This window comes from Haliotis asinina, chromosome 2, assembly GCF_037392515.1.
Source record: "Haliotis asinina isolate JCU_RB_2024 chromosome 2, JCU_Hal_asi_v2, whole genome shotgun sequence".
Classification (NCBI taxonomy): Eukaryota; Metazoa; Mollusca; class Gastropoda; order Lepetellida; family Haliotidae; genus Haliotis; species Haliotis asinina.
Genome location: NC_090281.1, coordinates 95,477,779 through 95,504,120, shown reverse-complemented (window position 1 = coordinate 95,504,120; position 26,342 = coordinate 95,477,779). Strand labels below are relative to the sequence as shown.

Genomic DNA, 26,342 nt, shown 5'->3' with positions numbered 1-26,342 from the left:
TTCATTTCCAAGTCAATGCAAACAGGACTTTTCCCAATCTTCCGGCATGGAATTCCAATTACAGTGATGTTTTAGCTTGTTTTTTCCGAAATTCATTAACTGTCCAGATGCCACGGTTATTTGCTTTCTATTTACAAACTCGCACTTTTCCATCTCTCTGTGTCCATTCCTGGGGAACCAATGGTTGCAGGTGTCGGTTACCGACTATTTAATCTGCAACAGCCGTCGTTTCCAAGTTCAGCATGGTTCATTCGTTCTGGTTCGTTCAATCTGTCATTTTCAAAATATGCCTCGTCACTTCCTTTAAATGACAGATCTAATGAACGCTCTTTGAAGATAACGTCGATGGCTGCATACTCTGTGGGCGTTTCAGGTCATGTGCATACCTCAAAATATACCGCTACAATATAGATTCCTTCGGTGGAATGCTGGTCAATGCTATTGCCATTGTTTTCAGTTTAGATATTTGTGCTTGGTGTTGATTAAACTATTGTAAATAGCACATGTCTTCGAAATTGGTCTTTCGACAGCCACCTAAATTCACACTCACTCGGGTTGCATGAGGTTTTGGAACTGTAATGCTTGAAAACACATGGTGTGTCTGTTTGGCTGAAATCTGTTTGGGAGGATAGTCGGGAGGATGTTTAGTTATTCTATGGTTGACTTTCTAAATACATTCCTTATAGGACTACACATTACTTAAGCTTTACTTACCCAAACCCAATCGCCCATTAACAGGAAAACAAAAACACATGTGGTAAACTTATATGACCGAATACCCACACTGCAAACTTACAGCTATGAAACCATCTATTTCCCGGCAAAGACCTAAGTATGCTACGTGGGCTATCGGTACTGTCCACCCTCGATATGAGCTGTGCTAAGCTAGTGAACTAAAGTATCTGAAACAAGAAAGGAAAGAGTTGTGTGTTCCTTGGGTTTATTCAAGAAAGTATCTGGGAGAGCATTCTAAAGGTATTCGCAATGATAATGACAAACAACAATAATGATAAATGCCATCCTAGTACAGTCTCAAGCTGAGTCACACAACTGGACGGGAAAATGTCCATATAATCGAACCACAGTTATATGAAAATTTACTCGCGTATCTACGGTAATGATGATTGACATAACCGTAACAGTTAATTAATCATCACAGCTGCATAGAGTAAGTACGGGAAAGCCCCCATGCTCAATTGTATATACGGCTATCGTGTCCATTTGCGTTAACTACGGTAATATTTCTATCTGCTATACTTGACACACTTGAGTAATAAAAATACATGTGTATAGCTTATAAGCTCTACTGTACAAAGTGTTTATATTTGCTACATCATATCAAAATGTACATACACCAATGTGTAATGCACACCTTACGTTATGTAAATACTTCTTGAAATACTAATGACCTCATATGGAATAGTTCACCTGTACATAAATTCAAGTTCTTGAAAGCATTTAGAATTTGGACGAACATGAATACCTGACACATGTTAGGGATAACAACTTCTTTTCTGTTATGTTTAACCATTCCTTTTCACTATAATTAAAGAAGCTGTGGTCCATAACATGCGCCATGTATTCACACACATCTATTGGTTGTGTGGTCTCTAGAACTGCTTTTGTTACTACGCTAGTAGACGCCACGCTACTGTACGAGAATCTATTGACTGTATGTGCTCGTCTAACACTGGGAAGGGATGATAGTGGCCTGCCATCGACTGGTGACATACACATGGATATCGCGATACAGAAAGGAAACAATGGCTTGTAGCAATCATTATGTCAAAAGATGTTCAAGTTATCTGTAATATTATCTATAATTACAATGACATAAGTAGTACAGAATAAGATTTAAATAGTTTGACTTTGAAACAGGAGAGGAGAGAGCTGTGAGTATCTTAGGTGTACTCTATCTGAGATCGAAAACGCGAGTAGTGTTTTACTCGCTTATCTATTACTATCTACTGCAATTTCCTGATGATGTATGATCGTATCTGCTCAATGTTTTCTACACGTAGTATGGGGACAGATCATCTCGATATTGGCGGACAAGCACTGATCTACATAAATATGAAGCCACAGTCAAGCATGGCATTTGGTAAGGTGGTCTTCAAAAGGTGTCTCCTAATTACGTCCTAGTTGACAGTCCAAGCATCGCCTGCTGGGAGGGAATAGTTGTCTGCCTTTGATGGGGTGTACCAGAGAACATACTGTTAACTGATCGCCGCCGTGGTTAACACGTTATGCTGTAAACGAGAATGACATACTATGCACAGTGATTTGCGAACACACAGATTATCTTTGTTAAAGTCAGCTCGTTTAAAAATGCGAAAAGAGTATATGGAAATACATGCACCATAACATGTTTTTTTCGCAACGCGTGTGACGTATCTTGAGGGCATAACCCATGTAATAACCACGTGTATTTAGCATCTAAGGGACCGTTCAGAATTTATGGCTAGGGGTGGTGGTGGTGATTATTTTAAGGAGTGTAGGGGTGTGGTGGTGTAGCGGTGTAATGAGGTGTCACTCATTTTGTGTGTTTTTTTTCAGGGGGTCGGCGGAGTCATCACCTTTGTATACATGTACTGGAGACGGTTTTAATAATTATTGTACATACTTGTGTCACTTACATTGTGCGATACGATACGATACAAGATATTTGTATATCGCCGATATCCAGTTGGTTCAATTGCTCAAGGGCACTTTGTTTTCCCCTCGATCATTGGATGTTCATCACAACTCCCTGAGGATCATACAGCTCTTGCCGCCTACCGAGTTAATGTGGCTTTGAACATGCAACTCCGTAAAAATTATCATCACCCCTTCCAGCCATAAATTATAAACGGTCCCTAATAATAGCACAGGGAGTATCTAAAACATGGACAACCAAACGACAAACCCGAATCATATGACGGAATATGCCATACTACATCATCCATTGAGCTAAATATCATTTACAACACTATGTCACGCAATATAAATACAAGCACACTTTGGCAGCTCTCACACTGTTCATATAAAGTAGAACATGATATACTGATTTGTAGAACTGTGTCACTTAAGCTGATTGGACGGTGGCGGTAGCCTAGCGTTTGAAGCGTTCGCTCGTCACGGCCAAGACACGGGTTCGATTCCCTACATGGGAACAATGAGTGAAAGCCATTTCTGGTATCCCCCGCTATGATAATGCTGGAACTGTGCTAAACGCGGCGTAAAACTTAGTCAGGGGCTCAGTCACTTCAACTAAGGATCACTTTAACTTCAGACAGTATGCTGAGACGCACCACAGTGCTATCTTTCAACCGATGACAAATAGAATTATGATTTTCGTCCTAATTCAGATATTACCACGCAAAAGTACACATTCACACCACAATGTGAATGCTAAACATCTTTCTAAATATGTGCAAACCTTTCTCGACCTAAACCGACTTCCACATAACCAACCTGCCACGATAGCTATGATACTATCAGTGTGACGTTAAATATGACACACTTATAACCAACCAGAAGCAGGTAATTTTTGTTTGTATTGATTTATCGTAGTGTAGTTTGCAAAATAGGACTAAAATACATGTCTGCTTACCTGTAGTCATGCTCACCTAGTCTATTACTACTCGTAGTGGAATGACAGAAAATAAATTTAGAATTGTGTGACATTAGAGTACCGTGTTTAATTCGATATCCACTGACCCCATGCTGTTCACTATGCAAAACATTGAGAACAAAGAACTTTTACTATCAATCAAAACGATGCGTATCGTCAGCACGCACCTTCTCGTTTCTAAGCCACCTAAAGTAAGTCATACCCTAATGTGCAGCATAAAACGCTTCATGAAAAAAGCAATACACCTTAAGGATGAAAGGTAATCAAACCATGGTTACATCTAAAGTTTCCGGTTAGGCCTTGGTCCACGGTAACCGTCCATTGTGGAACATCTCATTTACACGCCTTATCATTTTGTTGTTGTGTTGCACGTGAAATAACAACAGTAGGTCATCTATGAACATTAATGACGAGGAAAAATGTTTTCCATATGTCCATTCCAGCAGTGTCTGTGTCATCGCAAAACCGTTGTTTAATCCCTGTGGATCTGCTATTTGTTTCCTTCAAACATCCTCCTTTTTTCACCAACAATTCCAGGTGGCTATAATATAAAAGACGAAAATTAACTTGAGTGAAATCTTTATCTGAGAGATTATGTCATAATAATTTTACTCATTAATAATCAATGGACGAGATGATCAGTCTAGGTGATTCGGTTGTCACAGTATCAAACACTGTCATTGTTCGGCATCAATGAACACTGGAATATTCCAGGAGGTCATTAAAAGCGAATGAGCAAGACCTCTGTGGCATGTTTAGAAGTTGGTGAGTCAGATCACAAACTCTGTAGATGAACAACTTCTTTATTCAGCTTCACCTGAATAAAGAAGTTGTTCATCCATAAAGTCTGTCCTAATTTGCGAACGATGGACGTACCCAGAGCCATCCTGTGCATTTGACAATAATCTGGTAGAGCAAGGGCCTATATATCATTGACTGGATTACAGAATCTTAATAAATGTTAACTGACAAAGGGAAAGATACCACGGGTTGGTGGGTGGTTTCAACTTACTGTTATCATCCATCTTATTGAAGTTCACGGTTACAGCTACTAGGGTATTCCTAGACATCTACTGTAAGCTGTTACGTACGAAAGCCAAATGGTCCCACCACGGCAGCAAAACAAATTGATTTGTTTCTTGTTTCTTCAATAAACTGCTCATAGTTTCAACACTGTCTTAGCCATGTTAAATTATTGTAGTTATGTGTATTATCACAGCAGCACCATGAACATGCGGTTATTATGTTATGGTTATTTTGTCAGAAACAAATTGTTCATTTCCATGGCACTGACCAACTCATGTATTAGTACTTATGTGTCATGACTTCTGAGGAAGGAGATAGTGGAAACAAGACCATTCGTGCTTCTATGCCAAATACTGTCAATTCATATGTCTGCTGGCGAAATATAAATGTTCTTGTAGAGGTAAACATTGATGAAGTCTTGCAGGGAAAATGTGTTACAATAGTGTAAAATAAGGAAATATCGGTACTTCACCAATGGTACTCCCTGTCGGCCATTACAGAAATGTTTGTCTCTATATGCATAAGAAATTCCTCCTCTAACTTGCAAAGTAAAAGTCAAAACAAAGTAATTTTGCCAAGAGGTTTTAACCGTCAATAATCATCAGATATCGAATTCGCAGTCTTCTATGTGCTCATTACTCGCTCATTCATCCTTTATGTCATGAAATGTTCCGCAGGTGATTGACATTTGCATGTGTACATGGCAGGTGTATATTACATCGTAACATCGTAACATCGTAACATCGTCTGAATCGTAACATGTACTCTACTGTCATTACAAACCTCTCGTATTGATGAAAATCGAAATTCGCTTCAATTCGATGTGACAAATAATAACTTACCGGTTCACCGTCTTCGACGTCTCTGTCATCGTTTCTACAGTTATAAAGACATATGCTAATACAAAATGGCACCCGATGAAACGTATTGGTTTACATGTAAATACACATAAACATAACAGACATATGCATAAATGAGGTGACAGTAACTTCATCTCGAAGTGTCCCAGTAACATTGATCAAAGCAAATTCGAGTGTAAACTACTAAGGCATCTTGGATACCTGAAGATGGATGTAACTCACGACATGATCATTTACGTGTATTCGAGGATATGCCATACACTATTCCATTCCGTGTGCAAAACTTTCATATCTACAGATATACGTGTCTCTGTAAATTCCAAAGTTTCCGAGTTTGTACATCACAGGAGGCATTCACTGAACATAATGATCTACGCATGATACTGCATTAGACACTTAGATTCAAAGTATAATCAAGCAATTTAAATGTAACAATACATGTTATAGACGCAGATTCAGAAACAAATGCACTTTTGGAATGAAACCCACACTCTCAGCCCTCTTTGCTTATGTGTCATTCCAAGTATAGCAAGATGACACGTTTGACTACTCTCTGACATAGAGTACTCATTTGTTTAGTCCGCGGGAAACATGCCGATTTTAAACTTGTCAAAGGGCTACAGCACATGCTTTATTTGAAAATGCTGCTTATCGTGTATATTTACCTTTCAGGACGGGGAGGCTTCTGTGAACTGTCAGTGCTGCTTCCAGTCGTCTTGTCTTGAGACGTCCTAAAATACACGTCGAGTAGTTACAATTAATAATCAAGTTATTTCTATGTAACAATATATGTTACACACATATGTAACAATATACACAATATATGGAACGTATGTACTTTTGAGATCCATTAGGGATCCAAACCCACACTCTCAGCTCTCACTGAGGAAGTGTTGGCGGCAAGGTGTAAGCGTGTCGTCAGGTACATATATATAATAATATACTTTGCGGGCGCGGTGGGCAAGCGTCAGGCTAGTGATCCAGCGAGGTTGAAGTGTCGGGATCGAGCCCACCCGTGACCGGGTGTAAGAAACCTTTAAGTCAGTTTTGTGTGCAGATTCTTTCCGACTTATCACAACCCCTAGACTAACAATACACAACCCCGAGCACATACAAGAACCCACACATCCGTTGGCATATGGCTAGATGGTGACCAAACACCTAAAGTACGGTCGGAAATAGAACAAAAACTGATTTTATTTTTTTGTTTTAACTACAAATAGTATATGTCGAAATAACTCACTTCGGCCTAACCAGGCATTCCCTGGGATATAAAGAAAAGCATGTTTACTCGTAAAATCGAACAAAACTTAGAAAAAAGCAATTGCTCCTGAACAATCGACCTGACAATGGAAGGTCGACTCACCTGACCTACTGGCACAAGGGGTCATCTCAAAATATGTTGTGCTTTTTCATGTGTGTTTTTTTTCAAATGTCTCATTTACTGATTAACATCTGATAACATTAGAAAAAGTACGTGTCTTTCTTTCATGAAGTGTATGCTAAGATATGTAAAAGGGTATAATACCCGATACCCATAGAAAAGCTTCGTATTAAATGTCCCAAAATATACAGGTGGCATGACCAAGATCGATAGGACTGGATATTGTTATATATGTTAGGAAATGCCGTGTACTTCCCTAGTTTTATTTCCCTATGGATAATATAGTATTCCCAGAAATTATTGAGAATCATGTTGCGTCATGTAACTCATCACGTTTATTAACTTCTGGCGTTTTACTTACATAAACATGTTAAAACATCATCCTTTTACAGTCTCAGTCTTGTTTTGGTACTTTGTTAGACCTCCTCGCTCAGCAATGCATGCCTGAATACGCCTAGGCACACTACCCATCAAAGTTTGTAGGTAATCGTGTGACAGGGTATCCCAATATTGGACCACCTCGGCCTTCATATCTTCAATATTTCTCAGTCCCTTTTGGTTTATTCTGTCCTTCATGACTCCCCACACATTCTCAATTGGGTTTAGGTCTGGGCTGTAACTGGGCCAGTCTAAAACTTGAACATTTTCGCCCGACAACCACTGTTTTGTGTAGCGCGCAGTGTGTTTTGGGTCATTATTATGCTGGAAAATCCAATCATCTTCATACAATGTTTGTGCTGTCGGAAGAAGGTGACCATTTAGAATGTCAGCGTATCTTTCTTTTGTCAAGTTTCCCGTGAAAACACACAATGGCGTCACTCCGCGAGCCGATATGCCACCCCACATGTGAAACTTCGGGCTATGTTTTGGTCGCTGGTAGATGGGTTTGATAGTATCTTTGGTCCAAATTTTCACACAATTAGGGAAAAGCCAAACAGAATTTTCATCCGAAAAGAAAACATTATCCCAATCTTGATTTTCATGAGCCCGACACCAGTTTAAACGTTTTTCCTTTTGTGCATCTTTCATCAACGGCGAGGGAATTCCACGTTTTTTCACCCAATTAAGTCTCTGTAATTCCTGCCTAACTGTTTCATTGCATACCTGAGGACTTCCTCTGCTAATCATTTAATTTCTGATGTTCTCAACACTTTTCAATTTGCCCCTACTCACAATCTGCCCAAGTCTTCGGCGATCCACAACACTGAATTTCCTAGGTCGACCTCCCCCTGCTTTGTGCTCTATCCCGGTTCCTGTTTGAATATTCTTCAAAGTTCTGTATACTGTAGACAGAGGAATACCATGTCTACAAGCTAACACTTTAGCATCAGCCTCACCCCTTTCAAAATCATCTAGAATGAGCTTTCTTTTCTCTCTTGCTGTAAATTCTGCCATGTCAACACAGGAAGCCGTCTGCTCAGACAAGGGAGATAACTCTTGACGTAATGAGCTGCCTTCTAAGCCTTCAAGAGTTGTCTCCCTTATTTAGTATGCTTAGTGCATAGTGAAAGCCCTTTTTCCAATCTTAGCATCATTAGAAAAAAAACAAAGATTTTCTCAATAATTTCTGGGAACACTGTATCTGATATCGTTAACCCCCAGGCCGACCACAACCATGGCCTGCTTCACCGTTATTCACTTGGTTATATCATTAGAAACGACCCTCCTGTCTGTTTCTTTTTGTAGTGACAGTGAGACTCCGTGGTAGCTACATCCATAATAGTTTCACCATGAAAGTTATTTTTTTACGACAGCTATTCATTATAATGAAGATAAGTCGAATATAAGTAAATGAAATAGGCATTTAAAAAGTGCCCTTTGTAATACAATATTATCGATGGTGGGCATGATACACGGCCTCCCATGGATGCCAATAAGAGGTTCTGGAAACAGTTGTGGTCTGTACCCGGCGACTGTAACCTGGAGGCACTATGGGTTAGTGATTATGACCATGCAGTGCATGAGAAAGTAACTAGGCCGTTTGTCTGTTACATCTCGCCAGATTGCCTGAAAAGTGTTTCTAAAAAGTCCAAATCTAATACAGCTGCAGGCCCCGATGACATTCGAAACCGGTATACCCGGTATAACCATTACTCCAGTATTTCAATTCACTTGTGGACACATATGATGTTCCTCTAAGGTTCTGCGAAGGTTGCACAATTCTTCCTCCAAAAAAGGAACCTTAGCGGATCCCAAAAACTTCCGCCCTATCACATGTTTGAATACACAATACAAATTATTCACAGGGTGTTTAACAAGCCTGGCGTCATCTTACTGCTCTTCCAATAACATAATTCATAGAGAGCGGAAGGGGGAGAGAAGGGGGTGTTGGGGGTGCAAGGATCAACTTGAAAATGATTTTGGAAGAGGCCAAAACGTATCACCGCAACCTTTCCATGTACTGGATTGACTACAAAAAGTCTCTTCAGGGTATTCACCTCCCTGAACGACTACTTGATTTACTCAAGTCTTTAAAGAGTTGCATTCCGGCCTGACTGTGTTATGATCACCCAAACTCTCTGCTGCATTTCTATCTCAACCTGTAAAACATACTACTAATAATAGTTACATTTATCTTACCTCACACATAAAAGTCGTTTTCAGATATGGCTGAGCGCTTACAAACGAGGTACATTGTAATGTATCCCACTGCGAATTGCAAATCATTCGGTACTTTGTGGTAGTACTTCTTTATCTCGAATAACATTGAATCACGCATGATGCACGGAAATTATCGACGTTTTGCTAATGCAAATCGACAGAAGGGAGATGACTATAAATCTATTTGTCTTGTGTCGACTGCAAAATCTTGCGATGGCTACGGAGAAAACTTACCTGCGTTCCAATAAAATATTTTGACAAAACAAAACTCACATTAGCCCTGTGAGTATTATGAAAGGGAATTACACCGTGGCGGCTTTACAAAGACAATACCTGTGGTAAAAAACAGCAAGATGCAAAATTCAAATCCTTTGATACACACTGGGTGGCTGAGGTCGGATACCTGTGCTTCAAACAGTTCAGAATTAACATTAAGGTGTTCGGTAAGTTCTATCTGGTCTATAGGGGCCTATGAGTTGATGCACCCTCGATGATTGTTTATGTTCCGGTCGCCCTTCAGGCAACATAAACAAACATCGACTGCACATCAACACATGTCCCTCACGGGACCAGGGAGCAAGTTATAACAGCTGCCGGTAGAATGCGGACCAAAAAGGTGGTCAAGCCATCAGAATTGGTTGTAAAGACTAAGCCTAAATCTTGTAGCACCTTTCGGGGTTGGGGGGCTTTTCACTACCGTCACTATTGCTTCCTGTCGTCTCGTCTTCAACCGTCCTGAAATATACGAAGTAATTTCAATGTACGAATACATGTTATGCACGCTAAGTACAAACATAAGCGCTTTTGGAATCTATTCCGGAATCAAACCAACAAAAGGCCTCAGTGTATTTCAGAATATAAAATATGTCATGCTTAATTACTTTCTGTATCGCAAAACGTATTTATAGATTTCGTTTGTGGAAGTCATGCCAGTTTACACTTGTCAAAGAGTTTGTAATTGTTTTTTATCATGTGTAAATGTACCGTTCAGGGTTGGGAGGAGTCTCTGGGCCGTCACTACTGCTGCCCGTCGTCTTGTCTTCAGACGACCTGAAATACACATCGCATAGTTTTAATCTACAGTCAATTTCTATATGGCAATACATGTTACACAAGCTGAGCATAAAACGTATGCACGTGAAATTCTTCAGCCCTCTCTGATGAAGTGACCTTCCAGATATATACTCTGAAAATTATTTATAGCCTTCGTCCGTTTGGATCCCAGGGAGTTTACATTTGTCAAAGACATACAGAAAATACGTGATATGAACTACCAGTCCTCAGACTTCAATGTTTGTGGAGGCCATGGTGACTTAGTGCGTTAAACTTTAAGTGGGTTCGAATCCAGGTAGGAATCTACCCGATACAGTACAAGAATCCATATTTTCCCGAAGAAATATATTCTCCAGCAGAATGTATGTTTACAGAAACGCCCTAGTGAAACAGTCTGAATTTTTTTATCTCCTAATGAGGACTTAATATCGTTTCCGTATATGTTCCCACTGGCGTGCAAAACATAATATTATTTTGATGGCAAAGACGATCGATATTGTAAACAGTGGAGATTCTAAAACAGCAAAATTTTTTCAGCTTAAAAACTCATTTGATCAATATTATCATATTTAGATTGTGTCATCAGTAAATGCAGAGCGTCACAGTTTTGCTTTGTTTTCAGTTGAAAAAATGAAGGCCCGGTAAACCTGTAACTTCTTTGTTGTTTCAATATATCTTATAACATAGACTGACGATTTGACTTTACCTTTCAGGAATCTTCTTTGGCTGGTCACTGTCGCTTCCCGTCGTTGTGTCTTCATCTCTCCTGAATTATATTAGTAGTTACAACTTAAAATCAAGTCACTTTTATTAAATTATAATCAAGTAATGGTATTTTCAGTGTAACAATACATTATTGTTATATACTCTTCACAAAAGTAGGGGAACTGTGTAGGAGGCTCCCACGATGTGCACGCGCTTTCCATGTATTGTGTTTGCGTGTGGTGATAACGTGGAATGCTGCTGCTTACACATGACGAATGTCATTGCAACGTTCCTAAATGGTTTTTCTTTAGTAAACCTGACGAGTATTCTCGTGGAAATCATAAACTAGGTTGAGAGCTGCTTACGCTTGCTGCGTACTAACAGACTGAGTATTTTGATTTTTATATACAGTTATATCTATTTATGTATATTTACCCTTCAGCGAGGAGAGGCTTTTTTGGATCATCACTGCTGTTCCCCGTCGTTTTGTCTTCAGACGTCCTGAATTGGATACGTAGCTTCAGTAAATAATCAAGTACTTGCAATGTAACAACACATTCTATACATAACGTATACAAAACGTATGTAGTTTTGGAACCTATTTGGGATTCAAACCCAACCACTCAGCCCTCTCTGATGATGTGTAATTCCAAGTACGCACCTCCGATTAACTTATGTTGTCTTAAGTGGATAAAACCATTTGCATTACTAAGATTTATGCAAGCTACCATTACAAATGGTATGTCAGCTGTCAAAGATATGTTTGTCGTCATGTATTATATGTATGTAATAATTTGCATAGATGTAACTAAATATAGGTACGGATAGATACCCCAGTCAGAATACTACTGAAGTGTAGGCAATGTAGTTTTGATGACCCTATGAGCATACTCACGTTTCACCTAATGAAACTGGGTCAGTGTTACTGAATAAAAATCAAATTTATGCATGTTTACATAGTGAATTTAAGTACGTCGCTTGTCACAAATTGTGTTAGCGTGCCCAATGTTTTTTATTCCGAATTCGGATCATTCGGTTCATTCTCCTATGCCTATAATACAAGTTCTATTACATATTTGTAAAGTAAAGAAATAGATATGTAGCTCAATATTTTCTTTTGTGAAGATCATTTTCCAATCTACAACATGAAATATATCAACTCTTTTTACTTGTGGCAGCAGATGCGTCCTCCTGTGCAACAACAACCGAACCTCCGACATCCGACATTAGTGAGTGAGTTATAATTCAACGTCACATCGGCAATATTTCAGCCATATCGCGACGAGAACAAACATGATTATTACAAATATTACGTATATATTATAAAATCTGTCTTCAAAGTACGGTAAAGCAACTAGAGTACCATAATTCGAATTTAAAACTAGCACATGAAGTTAAAACTAGCAGCACAATTTGAACAAGACATAATATAAAAATAGGCTAAAGACCACCAACAACTTAAGGTAGATCACCATACAAAGGACCAAGGGGACTTACATTACTTTTGCTACCTGTATGAAATGAGACATAAGGATATATGATATGATCAGTTTAGCACTCACTTATTCCAGCTGACTGATATACATTCCAAAGCAAATTCGGAACAACCAATGATAGTAGCTCGACACATAATGAACGCAAAGAGGTGACGAGGCTGGCACTCCAAAGGAACAGGTTGGACACGACCTTTATACAAAAAGGAAAATTACTACTAATAATAATACCACCACCGTCGTTCCTTTCTCAATCGTTTATATGTCAACCAGGTCGGGGTTTGATTAATGTGGACCCTCCTCATGATAGAATTCTATTGTGTAGTTTTGCATATATCTATCATCCCCTGGTGATGCATGTCAAGACTCATGATGAAAGTTGAGAAATTCCACAGCTATTTTGAGCGTACAAAGGTTGTTGGACAGAATCGGAAATTTGAGGTTTAAATTATTGATGGCAATACACTGCTGGACGGTATGGTGGTGGGAGTAACCCAGGGAATGTCCTTCATCAAGTTGGTCTTTGCTGGATATGATTCCCGAGAAGCCATTGCATCGTGTATGCAGTGTGGTGAACAGAATACCAGTCCAACCAACTCCTTCGCCTTGCTGAAGTCGGTTGGTCTTAAAAGTGAAACTAAGGGCTTTCTAGCTGATCAAGATCCGTCACTTCTCACTCGCAATTGCCAAAATGTGATTCTTAACCATATTATTAACATGAAAAGCCGACTGTTTAATGAATTTAGAAACTGCCCAACACCTTGTCAGGGGATGCCCTTCCTTGGCACAAACAGCATAGCTTCAACGGCATGATGGCATGGGTCGCTGCTGCTACGATTGTCTTTGCCATGCTCATGGCTTTGACTCCGAAGTACATCCATAGTACAACCCTGTACATGTCCAGGGTGTCAGGGAAAATGATGCTTTCAAACTTTTATGGAGTAAACACACATAGTTACCGTATGAGAGAATTGCTGCCGACAAACCTGATTGCCAACAAACCTGATATAAAGCCAAAAAATGTATGTATATGATTTAATTTTCTGTCCTTTTTGACAGCAACATGACTGTCAAGATTGATAAAAGCAAGCTATGTATGCGGACGGCGCCTTTGAAATGTCTCGCTGGCATCCCAGGTGCACTAGCGTGAGACTCCGCATGTTCTCGGTGTCCTTGGTTTTACACCTACTGATCTCTTGGCACATACTAGGAGAGTGCCCGGGTTCTCTACCGGGAGCACAACCCTTCTGACACTGCATAATGCAGAAGTTTGCAGTGTTGGGTGGTCAACATATTCTCCGAAAGTTCTTGGTGGGTTCGACTTGACAGCGTTTCCTGGCAACTGATTGATTTTTCATATAAGTTTTATTTATTTATGTATATTTACCCTTCACCGAGGAGAGGCTTCTTTAGATCATCACTATTGTTCCCCGTCGTTTTGTCTTCAGACGTCCTGAATTAGATGAATAGCTTCAATACATAATCAAGTACATTCTATACATAATGACTTCAACACGTATGTATTTTTGGAACCTATTTGGGATTCAAACCCACACTCTGAGCCCTCTCTGATGATGTATAGCAATATGTCCATGTATAATAGCAATATGTCACGTGTGACTGCTTACTGAATGACATAAAAGTATTCATACCTTTCGGGCGTGGGGGCCGTGACATTTTACACTTGAGAGGTACAGTACTTGTCAATTGTCAAACTTCCATTTTGGGGGAGGTTACGGTGGCTGAGTGGGTTAGATCTATGTCTTTTCTGCTGGCAATTGGGTACCTGACTCTGAGAGTGTGGGTTCGTATCCGGATGGGACCAAAGCCACAAAATAGTAAAACCTGTACGTTAATAAGGAACATAATCCTAAACAGTAGGTAGATAGTCTACCGAAAGGTTTCTGTTTAATTTATCCTTTACCACCAACCTCCGATTTACTTACAAATATTTTTTTTTGTAATATTAGCATTTATCAAACACCATTGACATTTTTATCATCTATTCAAAATAAATTATTATTTAGATGTCACCTACAAGGCGTATGTTTGCCTGAATTACAGGTCGTGCATAGATGTATTTGAACATTGCTACAGCTACTGGACGATAACCGTTGCGACTTTCTCAATAACATTTTACTACAGGTATTGAAGTGATGATATAAATATGAGCATGGACTCTTTTCGCCAGGTCTTATGCCGTCAATGTCACTGAAAATGAGACAAACGCATGTCAAGATATTAAAGGTCTTGAAAGAAATATGTTGATATTTTGCACAAAATAAACCTTAACCTTTGTGAATATCAATTCTCCATCCACAACGTGAAATATATTACCTCCTTTTTGAAGCGGCGGGAGAGTCGTCCTCTTGTGCAACATTAGAATCTCTGAAGTGAGACAAAAAGATATATTTAATGATTTAATGTTAGTAAACACCCATTATGGCCATACACACTTGAACACATATATTGAACAATATGAACATGCAGTAGCAGAAGCTCTAGACGTATTTGTGTACAGAACCAATTTATTGTTTTAATCACATGTTGCTTATAAAAGGTCTTCTGTCAGAGGAATATGTCATGGTGTAAGGTCAAGAACAATATATGTTGATATTATTCACAGCATGCGTCTTAATGTCTTCTTTGTGAACATTTCTCCATCCACGACATAAAATATATTACCTCCTTTCTGTACTGGGAGGGGGGCCGTCCACTTTCACAACATTTGGACCTCTGAAATGAGACTTACATTTTGCCCCTATCCCATTTTTAGACATACACACATCCCTTTTGTCTGACACACATTCGAACACTAATAATGAATAATGTACTATTAACATACAGAATATCAGATGTCCTAAACTGGACAAGTTGTTTCAATTCACAATAAAGTATTTTCAATGTACCAATACATGTTACACATGTATTTGCAGTCCCTCCTGGAATCACCAATCACACTCATGCACACCAAATCACCAATCACCATCACAATAACTCAACGGTCCATTCCACTCGCAGGATGCGTTATTCCATATACGACGTATGCTACATTTTAACGTTTTTAAAAGTTTTAACGTATTCATAGTCACCCATTGAATATGTCTTAGATGAATGATGCGACGGTTGTGTCATTTCGAAACTATGAACAACACTAGAGGAATTCAACGAAATATTTCCACGAATGTACATTACTAACATATTCTCAAGGACTTTCATCGAGTGAGCACAGTGAGGTGAAAGTGCCAGGTCTGCATCAATGCTCAAGGTCAATACACACTCATATGGTGTGACTCATTTGCATATGCCAGGCAGGCAGTTCTTAAGGAATTTTAACCGTAGATTACCTTGAAACATTTATCTGCTGTCTGTGTGTGAAAGACATAATGCTTTTGAGAATATTGGGGACAAAAGACAGCTTGAAATTCGGAGCTATTACTGTAGCCAACTGTCATGCCGATATGTTTTCTGTGAGGGAGTGAGGGAGTGAGTGTTTATTAGTGCCACATTTAACCCTATTTCGGCAACATCACCGAGAAGGACACAAGAACAGAGCTACAGGCATTGTAGCCATGTTTGGAATCAAGTCCTAGTTTTCGGCCTGAGAAGTGAACGGTTTAACCACTATCCTACCTCCCATGACCAAGCTGGCTACGTTTTATCTTCGACCGAATATTCACTTACCTCCAACAGCAGAGCTTTCTTCTCCTCAGACTGAAATGGATAAAAATGTTGGTATTTACATAAAAACATTATGTCATTTTGTCATTTTTGCACATTCATGCACAAAACAACAAAGTACGAACACACATCAATTTACAATCATGATCCGAATAGTTAAACATAAATCGTATGTTCCATGGTGTGTTCATGGTTTGTCAGATGGGCCGTATTGATGGCAGACATGTCGATTGGACATTGTTACTCATGGAAAATGAAACACTGAAACAACAAAGAAGTACGAGAGTGCGCAAGGAGTGCATGAAAATGGTAGTATGACAAAATAAGGTTATCGGTAACAGTAAATGATGTGGTACAACTGAATTAGTTGGGGGTAGTGAGGGATGTGGAAGGGTTTGGGGGGTGGAGAGAGTCGAAGGAGTGTGACGCTCTTCAAATCAGATCACTCTATTGATTCTAAGATTCGTTTGATTCTCGCAGTTTGGCTGAAATGTACGAATCGATACCTATGCTTCAAACAGTTCATAATTAGCATTGAGGTACTCGGTAAGATACATACGTTGTTCACTGGTCCCTCGGGGCCCATTGGTTGATTCACCCTCCATGTTTGTTTAAGCATTGGTTAATCTAGGGTTCATCAACCCACTTCCCTTACAACTTATAATATATACATGTATATTATATGTATTATTACTATGTGTGCTATCTGTTTGAAACAAAATATCGCTATTTTTTGTTTATCTTTCGTGTAATTTTTATGATAGCAGTTCCTTTCTATACTTACAAATAAAAAATGGCGATGCCGACGATGATGATGATGATGATACCAATTCCAACCCCAATTCCTGCAATCATTCCTGTGCACAAACCACAAAAGCTCATAACTACATGTATTTTACGAACGCTATCTCCAAACTAACTAACTAAACTGCAGGAAGCATTAAAGATTGAGTCATCGTATGAACATTGTGTACGCGTAAAGACAAAACGTCACCAAGATGCCTTCGGTCCTGTAGGTTTGTCTTCTTTACTTGTTCTATTTTTCGTAATTTAATATTCGTCGTGTTCAAATGTAATGAAATAATAATCTGTTTATAACGTCATCATGATAATAGGTCCAACAATATACCACCACTGTGTTCAGTTTGTAGTGAAGCTTTAGTTGTAAATACAAAACTGAACATTAATCTCTTACCTGCATCTGAACTACGTTGGACTGGCTTTTGAACGGGTACACAGGTTTCGTTGAGGTTTTGTGATTCTGGGATGTACTGACACGGATCCGAGCATATGTTTTCATGGTCTGCTTTATATAGCCGACACTTGGTGCCTTCAGAGCAACCAGTTCCACACCTGAGATTACACAGTTTACCGTAGTAGCCATCTTCACACCCTCCAACGCAGGTCCCATTTTTGTAACACTTATCCTTACAAAACTGACATTTCTCTTCACAACTTTCGCCATAGCGTTTATCAATGCATTCACTGCAAGAACCACTTACCGGGAGGCAAATGTTATCCTTACAGTCCGATGGACAAGGCTTGTTGCACGTTTTCCCAAAATAACCAATCTTACAGTTGTTGGAACATTCGCCCGTGGCTTGTTTACATAAAGGTTTGCCTGCGTTACCAGGGGCACAGTTTTGTGGACAGGCATCATCACAGGTAACACCATGGAAACCAGCTTCGCAGTAGTGGTTACATTCTCCTGACATGTACCTAGTTCTACAGTTGGGACAGCGCACCTGGCAGTTTGTGCCCCGGTAGTTGGACACACAACACGTGCATGCTTCGTCGTGGCAGTTGGCTGGAGTGTCTCTTCTTCTACGCGTCATCTTCCGATCAGCTAAGGCAGAACACATTTGCCATTCCAAAGATAATGAAATTATGAGAATATGAACACGAAAGAACCAGATGGAGAACTGCAGTGAGGGAAAAGTGTTAACAGAGTAGTTTATGCAACCGGTTCTGTTCCACCAAAGTGCTATACAAAAGAATGCATACATCAATGAGCGCTAAAGGTGAAGCAAACAAGAAACGGTTCTTCTATGTAGCTGTTGCGGATATTTTTGAAGTGTTGTAGACGTTAGGTCTGCATATTGTCAGCGACTGCTGTCAGCTTAGTAACGACTGTAATCTCCGAATCAATTCCAATTTGCAAATGTGTCCTTCCTAATGCCCGGCAGTTTATTCAATACGAGAATTCATTAGAGGTTTTAGCATAACTGTAACCGATGGTGAGATTAACATGCTTATAGAGGGCATCGCCAGTTACTTTTACAAAGCGCTCCTTACGCCATTCGTTTGAAGGGCAATGCCGTTGTAGAATATCAATATTATGCAACATTAGAGTAGCCAGAAATAGGCATTGTGATAAATGTTTTGATACGTTTCCCACCAGGCCCACAGTAGCCAGAAACGCCTGGGAGGATGACAACCAGCGAGTGAGTATTCGAGAGTGGATATGTCTTTCCACTGTTCTGTTCTATCATAACCCATAGGGCGTGAATACTTATTAACACACCAACAAATCTATTATTTGGTATCTGTATGATGAGGTGAAGGACAGGAGCTAACAAACGACATGGGTGGTAAAGAACAAGGGCAGAAATTAATGTACGCTGACATGTTTGACAAAGCTTGGCCGGAAGGTTAACTTACTTTAATTTTGAGCTGCTCCCTATTTCGCAATGATATTTTGTTTTGTAAAGCAGATCATTGCTATAAGAATGCATTGCCGACACTCATACAGTCACACTGTTCACAGTAGTCTGGGCAGAGTTGCTGACGATCTTGTATCCTTATTACCATAAAGGTATTGTTTTAGCAAAGATAAGTCAAAACTTGTTAGACAAAATGCTTATACATCATTACTACAAACGTATTTCCTTTAGCAAAATGTAACACTTACATATTTTAACTGGCCTCTTATTTTGAAGCAAATCAGTTTGAAACAGGTGCCTAAGCAGTTTACTGATCTAGCCATGCATCCTCAATACTAGACCATTTCATTTCAACTGTTAGTTTTGGTTTATCTCAATCCCGACCTGGTTCGCCAGTACAAACCTTTGTTAATGTTATCATCACATAACCCATCCATCCTGCATCTTGCACACCCTGGGTCACACGCCATGTTGCACCGCTCTCCGTAATATCCATCAATGCACTTCATGCATCTCATGTTTTGGTCACATTGGAGACAGGATTCGGGGCAGTGTTGTTGAGAGCCATGGACAAGAAGGGACTTTAAGTCAGTGCTGAACGACGAAAAGCGTGCATTTTGAGCTGAAGACATACAGAAAGTGAAAAAATTGCAAAGGACGTTATAACAGAAACAACTAAATGCAGACAAGCTGGCACAGGGATGGTCCTGACAAGCCAACAAATATACTGACGGCGAACCGGGACTCGCGATCATTGTTCTATTAGACGCTTATTAAGGTTCGTGAATTGCGTAACCCTTAACGACTGGGCCACCGTGCTACTTTTACATGCTAGAGTATGAAGCATCATATTGATAGAGTAAGTGGCACTTGATACAGGTAATATCAGCATAAGAATAGTTACCTCTGAGTGTAAAATTATTGGCCTCCCGAGAAGGGTACACAAGTCCCAAAAAAGTCAGTTTTGCTCAACCATACTTTGAAATCTAAGTATTATTGTTCTTTCAAATTCTTGCTAAATCTTCCTACCATCACCTTCGGCTGAATGGATGGTGTAAATCCAGCCGAGGTCCATGCAGGTAGCAAAATAATGTAATTTCCCAGGGTTCCTAGTATGGTGATCTTCCGTCAGTTGTTGGAGACATTTTGCGACAGTCATTTTTATAATATATACATATTTCATTTCAATATCAAACACGTTCTCGTCACGATATAGCTGAAATGCTGTCGATCAGAGCTCCAGATTGTGTATTTTATGCAATATAAAGTACATTTACTCAGTTAATTAGAAATCCGGGAGTACAAGAAAAAAACCGTAGAAGACTCACTTGAGACCCAATAGGTCTATATAATACCTTGCGTATTTTACTCAATTAACCACATTGGCTTGCGTATGATAATTTGTCGTGGCGTCCGAACTCTATAACAACGTTCGCCAATGTTAAGTGATGCCTATATATGCATTTTCATGTACTGTTGTAGTCGTAGCCACTGTCAGGAGTAGACTTCCATGCTGGGTGTTTAATTAGTAATTACTAAAACTATTGAGAAGCATCTTTGTTCATATATCTATAGTGTTAAATACACAGCGAGGATAAGAAACACTGCGTAAAAGTACTCATTTCTTTAAACTAGTGGGAGTAGACAAACCGCTAGTTAATACTCAATGCATGCAAGTACTCTTAAATATACAGACATGAGAGTAAATTCTCAATTGCTTGAAAAATTGTCTGGAGCTCTGCTGACGATGTGACGTTATTAACAAACTCACTCACTCACTAGTGACATCGGTTTCTTCTCATCAGGCTAGTCGTCTGAGAACTGAAGCATTTGAGGATGCTTGAAAACGTTTGACACAGATTAGCCGGAAGTTTAACATACGCTTGAAATGCTCCCAAATTCGCAATGATATTTTGTTTTCGGAAGCAAATCACTGATATGAGAATGCATCTGCGAATGTTGAACTACAAGAATGCAGACAGTAGTCTGGGTAGACTTGCTGAGGACCTAGCATCTCAGGCATCTCATGTACAGGTCACAACTTGAGAGCCTGCCATTGCTATTATTAATTAATACGTTCCTGTTTGAAAGAAAACCTCTCGAAAATCTGAATACTGATTTAACTCCACAGTGAGTGAGTTAAGTTTTACGCCACACTCTCCAATGTTACAATCATATGGAGACTCATGACCCATAGATATCAACATGTATCTGACTTATCCTCTGCCACAAGTATACTCATGCTAAGACATGGTGATCACCTGGTACACAATGACTGGTTGAGAAAGTGGAATGAATTAACGCTGCACAAATGATAACTCTCCGACGGCAATGTTACAATATCATCAATGTACAGGAAAATATGAAAACAGAGCGAGACTGTAGCTTTGCATACAGTGTATACAAAAATGTGACTGTACTTACGCATCACATTCACCCAAGTCACCACGAGCCAGAACCAGAACCTTCCTCTCATGTTCTGAAAATTGTAACCCAATGATATGAACATGGTGGACGATTGTTTTTAAATCACCCTCAATGACCAGTACAACCATATTGTGCAGAAACAAACACACAAGCTATCGAACAGAGTATCATGTATATGATATAGCCTAAATCGCACAAGGGGTCTGCTTTTAGGAGACAGCTTTGCCACGTGACCTGCGGAAGGCCTAAAACTAGGTTTCCATGTGTGCGCATTGTCTGATTGCATGATACGAACTGCGTAGTACGCGTGCGTAGTGTCCTATTCCGTGCATACAGGCTATGCGATACGTTACAGCAGCTTTCTGACAAAGCATTTTCAGAATTTTGCAAATTGACGTGATATGAATTTAAGTTATGTATAATTCTATATTCCTTTCTTGGTCATCTTTTTCCAGAGGTTTCTTTGTCATTGCGTTCCAAATATTGCTGATTTGCGTAACATCCATGTGGTTCTTCCTGGACGCGTCGTAGATCGCTTGACTGCATCTAAAGAGTTCCCTTAATTGTTCAAGAAATCGGGTACCGAATTCCTTGGCATTTAGCAACTAAGCATCAAGCACACAGCGCATGTCACCCTGGTTGAAGTGATGTACACGTATAAGGTCTGCGTCTCTCTCCTGGCTTCCAAACATAAAGGTATAAAGACGTTTCGTGTTGTGAAATGCTTTAATTACATGACGAACATGGTAAAATTAACTGGGTTCTCACGTTCATGAGATGTTATTCACAAATAACTTTAGCTGTGCATGGATTATGCAAGATGTTGGGGATGCCACTTGTTTTTTATCCACATTTAAAAGACATTTGATTGATATGTACATCCAATCCTGGCAGCAGAATATTGAATCACCATCATATTTGTCACACTATTCTAGCATTAAGAACTGGTTCCAATGAAACCAGTATATATAAACTTGAAAATAGAAATTTAGTTAGATCGATGGGTACATTTCGTATATCTCTTCATGATTTCAGTGTTAACCAACAATGTAAAAAGAAAGTCAGCGATAAATCTAACACAGAATCGATTTGAATGCACTGCGATATGAATGTCGTGGAAACGAATACCATGTTTTCTGTATCTGTGATAGATATGTTCTGCTCCGTATTGAATGCTTCTTGTCCATCAAAAATATTGCAAAGCTTGATTAACATTGCAACAAATATTCAAGACACCTGCTGTAAACGCATTACGTCTAGCATCTACATATCTGTTGAATATTTAGCCTAAGATCTTCTAATACAATGTTGTTCATGTGACTATAACTGTATACATTATCTCGCAATAGTACTATGGGCCATGTGGCCTAAAATACGGAATAAAGTTGATGACAATTGTATAAAGAAGTATGCGTTTTGATAACATGTCGTTTTATGCCGTTTACCATTGAAAGAAACGCGGGTTTAGACTCTGACCTGACGTGGAGGAAGTTGAGCAGTCACGATACACTACACAGGCATGCATTGTATAAATATTTACTCATTTTGTCACATTTTCATCTTCACGGCTAGCTTAAAAGAGCAGTGTTATGCCAGTTCCGTCACATAAGGTATTACAATAGCAAATCTAATTAGTGTAGACAAATGCGACTATGTAAGCCGCTTGTATCCACTGAAGCAACCGTTTACTAGTATGAATATGTCATTGATATAGAGGATCAACTTCAGCATCATGCCTTTACACGGTTTCCCACATCTGGGCGTCTCACTTCATCTAAACTTAAACTAAATCCATACAATCACAGTGCAACTAATATTCCGGATAGATTCCTTTTCACTGACATCTGCCTTCCCTCTGAAAGTGGTTCTCGCATTTGGTGCTGAACAAGTTGTTCACTGTGTAAATACTGCCTACAGATCTTTTGAGTTGAGATTTTTGTGGACGGCTGTTAATGCCAGAGGCCATGGCAGAGGACGAGCATGCATACACATGTTTACATAGACTGTAATTTGGTAATGAACTATAACGATGGAGCATGATACCCGGGGAACACGGGATTCCATATTATCATAATAGTGAGTGAGTTGGTGAGTGAGTGAGTGAGTTTGGTTTTACTCCGCCTTTTGCAATATTCCTGCAATATCGCGCAGGGTACACCAGAAATGGGCTTCAAACATTCCTTGTGGGGAATAGTCGAAACCGGGTCTTCAGCGTGATGAGCAGACGCTTTAACCATTAAACTATCTCTCCGCCCCTATCACAATAGAAACACAGAGGCATCTTCGTTCCCAGATTACACATGCACTATTTCACTGGCTACCCTTGGCGAGCAAAGACATATATTCATTTCACTGCACTCTGCACTTTTCCAGCTACACAATGCAAAGGCGTCCTGGAAAAGCTGCTTTAGGTCCTTCTAGTCTTACAATGCGACGACCCACGACATCTTAGTAGAGTGACTCACAGGCAACAAACAAACATTACCGACCCGCTCGACCCGATCACGGATCAACAAGGAGGTGCTTCTGGAGGCGGGGAGACAATTGCTCGATGACAAAGTACTGTCGGAAATTGAAATAAAAATCCCAACTGGTTTAGGCTGTTATTCTGTCTCCTTCAAATTTACACAACTACAAATAGAATATGTCGAAATATCACACTTTTGCCTAACTGAGCATTGTGGGATGAGTGACAGGGTATCCAGAAAGGAAGTTTACTCGTAAAATCGGGCAAAACTTAAAAATACTAGCTGCTGAAAACATTACAGTGTCACCAAACTGTAGATGGCAATTAGGTTGCTCAGTGAGGTATGATGACGGATCGTCGACTCACCTGGCCTGAAATGCATGCATTGGCTACTGGCACAAAGGGACATCTCAAATTTATATTTGGCTTTTCCACATGTATTAATACGCCCCATCTATTGATTAACGTCTTACGTGTCTTTCTTTTGCAAAGTTTATATTGAGATATGTAAAAGAATATGATACCTGATACACACAGAAAAGCATGGAGTAAAATGTCTCAAAATATATAGGTAGCATGACCACCCAAAGATCGACAGAACTGGATATTACATGTATTTGTAAATTGTTGTGACATGCCGTGAACTTCCACAGTTTAATTCTCCTGAGGGATTATCATATATTAACTGATGTCCCTATCCCCGAGCCCGACCCCAACAATCGTCTGCAACATCCGTCTTGGCTTTGTTTTTGAGGTGACCCCCTCCTACCCGTTTCTTTTTAAAGCGATAGTAAGACTCCGTTAAAAAATGAAAGTTATGTTTCACGTCAGCCATCGTTTATAATGAGGCTAAGTCTAAATTCAGAATTAGCATTTTAAACGTGTCGTTTGTGATACAATATCATAGCACATTAATTTGCCTGCAACCATGGTCTGTTCTTAATAAGTCGCTTTGAACTAATATCTCCTCAATAACGTCCTCTTGACGTTTCCTATTTCCCTACCACTGAAACTGTAGTTAGGCCAAACATAATTTAACAGATATTTCACACTTTACATATCAACTACATAAACTGTAGAGATAAATGTGGAAAAAACCCAGTTTCCGACAGTGCTTTTCGCACCTTTGTACCTTGAACAGGTGTTGTGAACGATGGCTGACGGGTTTTACATCTCGTTCTACAATACTGCACGTAAAGTTTCAGAATTCAAATAGACACATAATTATAACTACCTCATTACATTACTCCCTGGAACTGAAAGAAAGTAGACTCCCTAGGTACTTCAGATACAGCTAATAGGTCATGCGATAATAAGAGCTCAGTATGATTATTGGGTCAAACTGCGACCAGGTCAATATGACATATTTTCACACTTGTGTATCACGGTAATGTGGCAATCGCATTCAGGCCGACTGACTGAAGACACGTCGATGTTTTGGAAAACTCTTGTTATGTACCCTCAGATATATCTAACTTGGATCTGGGCGCTAAAGCCAAACCTCTCCGGGAACGCTATCTATATGATAAGCTAAAGACTTACCTGTTGTTGAATTCTATCCTGTCACAACCCACACAACCAATCAATGGAACGTAATTGTTCAACAACGTGGATGACACTCTCAAACCTCAGTCTTGAACAAAGTATGCACAAGTGCGTTGACCATTCACATTTCTCAAGGAAATGTGTCGCAGCATGCAACGTGTTTACGTAACAATGACTGCCAAAAATAACTTCAAAGTCGTTTAGACTTTTTGCTTGTTAGTTTAGTGTTTACGATCGCATCAAGCAGTCTGTTACAGGCATCTTTTAATATTGGAGAACCCAGTGATCAATAACACGAGCACCAATCCACGCAGTCGGAATGAAATGCGAAGTTCCTGACCAGCTCTTCCCGTCTGACGCCTCTAATTGAGTCCAGACATGCTCACCTGCAGCGGGATCGTTCATATACAATGACTAAGAAGGACGTTTTAACATGTTGGCGCTATAAATACTCTGAGGTGTCTTAAGAAAAGAAACACGGCGTCATATCATATATATGTTGAGGGTAATTAAAGGTGGATGAAATAGTTGACTGACCAAGTTATCATTGAACATTTTGTGCTGAACAGCTTTACGGGAAACATTGTAGTAGTTCAATGCTTGCACTATACTTACACTATATAGTGATCAATACTTACACTACAGGGTAAGGCGTGAACTTGAATGCAAATGAGGTACGCAGGGGATACCCCGTTTCAGTTCATTCTACAGACACAGGACTGGTGTGTAGACATATAAAGCGTCCGGCTTCTACTTCTCATTCCGTTGTCGTTCAGTCCCACACAAGACAGCATTCCCTTTGGAAAAGAAAGTTTTCATTGTGT

General features: G+C 39.6%; 1 protein-coding gene across 5 annotated transcripts; it reads right to left on the bottom strand.

The window, feature by feature from the left end:
- Nucleotides 1-923: 923 nt before the first annotated feature.
- Nucleotides 924-25,940, bottom strand: LOC137274635 (scavenger receptor class F member 1-like). 5 transcript variants are annotated; one of them, XR_010956189.1, is made up of 17 exons: nucleotides 25,516-25,906; nucleotides 21,504-21,558; nucleotides 19,483-19,701; nucleotides 17,612-18,262; nucleotides 17,201-17,273; nucleotides 16,420-16,449; nucleotides 15,421-15,471; nucleotides 15,073-15,123; nucleotides 14,123-14,188; nucleotides 11,678-11,743; nucleotides 11,244-11,303; nucleotides 10,469-10,534; nucleotides 10,154-10,219; nucleotides 6,165-6,230; nucleotides 5,482-5,515; nucleotides 3,892-4,154; nucleotides 924-2,249 (listed from the first exon to the last, which is right to left on the bottom strand). XR_010956189.1 is itself a non-coding variant. In XM_067807938.1 (17 exons), exons 2-17 carry the CDS (start codon nucleotides 21,553-21,555, stop codon nucleotides 4,104-4,106), a joined length of 1,632 nt encoding a protein of 543 aa, XP_067664039.1. In that variant the 5' UTR covers nucleotides 21,556-21,558; nucleotides 25,516-25,894; the 3' UTR covers nucleotides 924-4,103. The 5 variants fall into 5 exon arrangements, 4 of the variants coding, with proteins under 4 accessions (XP_067664039.1, XP_067664040.1, XP_067664041.1 ...); XM_067807938.1 differs by adding an exon at nucleotides 12,138-12,167 and having other exon boundaries at nucleotides 924-4,154; nucleotides 25,516-25,894; XM_067807939.1 differs by having other exon boundaries at nucleotides 924-4,154; nucleotides 25,516-25,940.
- Between the last annotated feature and the right edge of the window lie 402 nt (nucleotides 25,941-26,342).

Bases quoted from the DNA above. Each gene is read 5' to 3' on its own strand.
- LOC137274635 (XM_067807938.1), bottom strand. From the start codon at position 21,555: ATGAGAGGAAGGTTCTGGTTCTGGCTCGTGGTGACTTGGGTGAATGTG. The intron at 11,304-11,677 runs GTAAATATACAT...AATATAATTCAG, and splicing joins AAGCCTCTCCTCGCTGAAGG to GAGAGATGAAGACACAACGA. The intron at 4,155-5,481 runs GTAAGTTATTAT...TTTATATTATAG, and splicing joins ACGTCGAAGACGGTGAACCG to CCACCTGGAATTGTTGGTGA.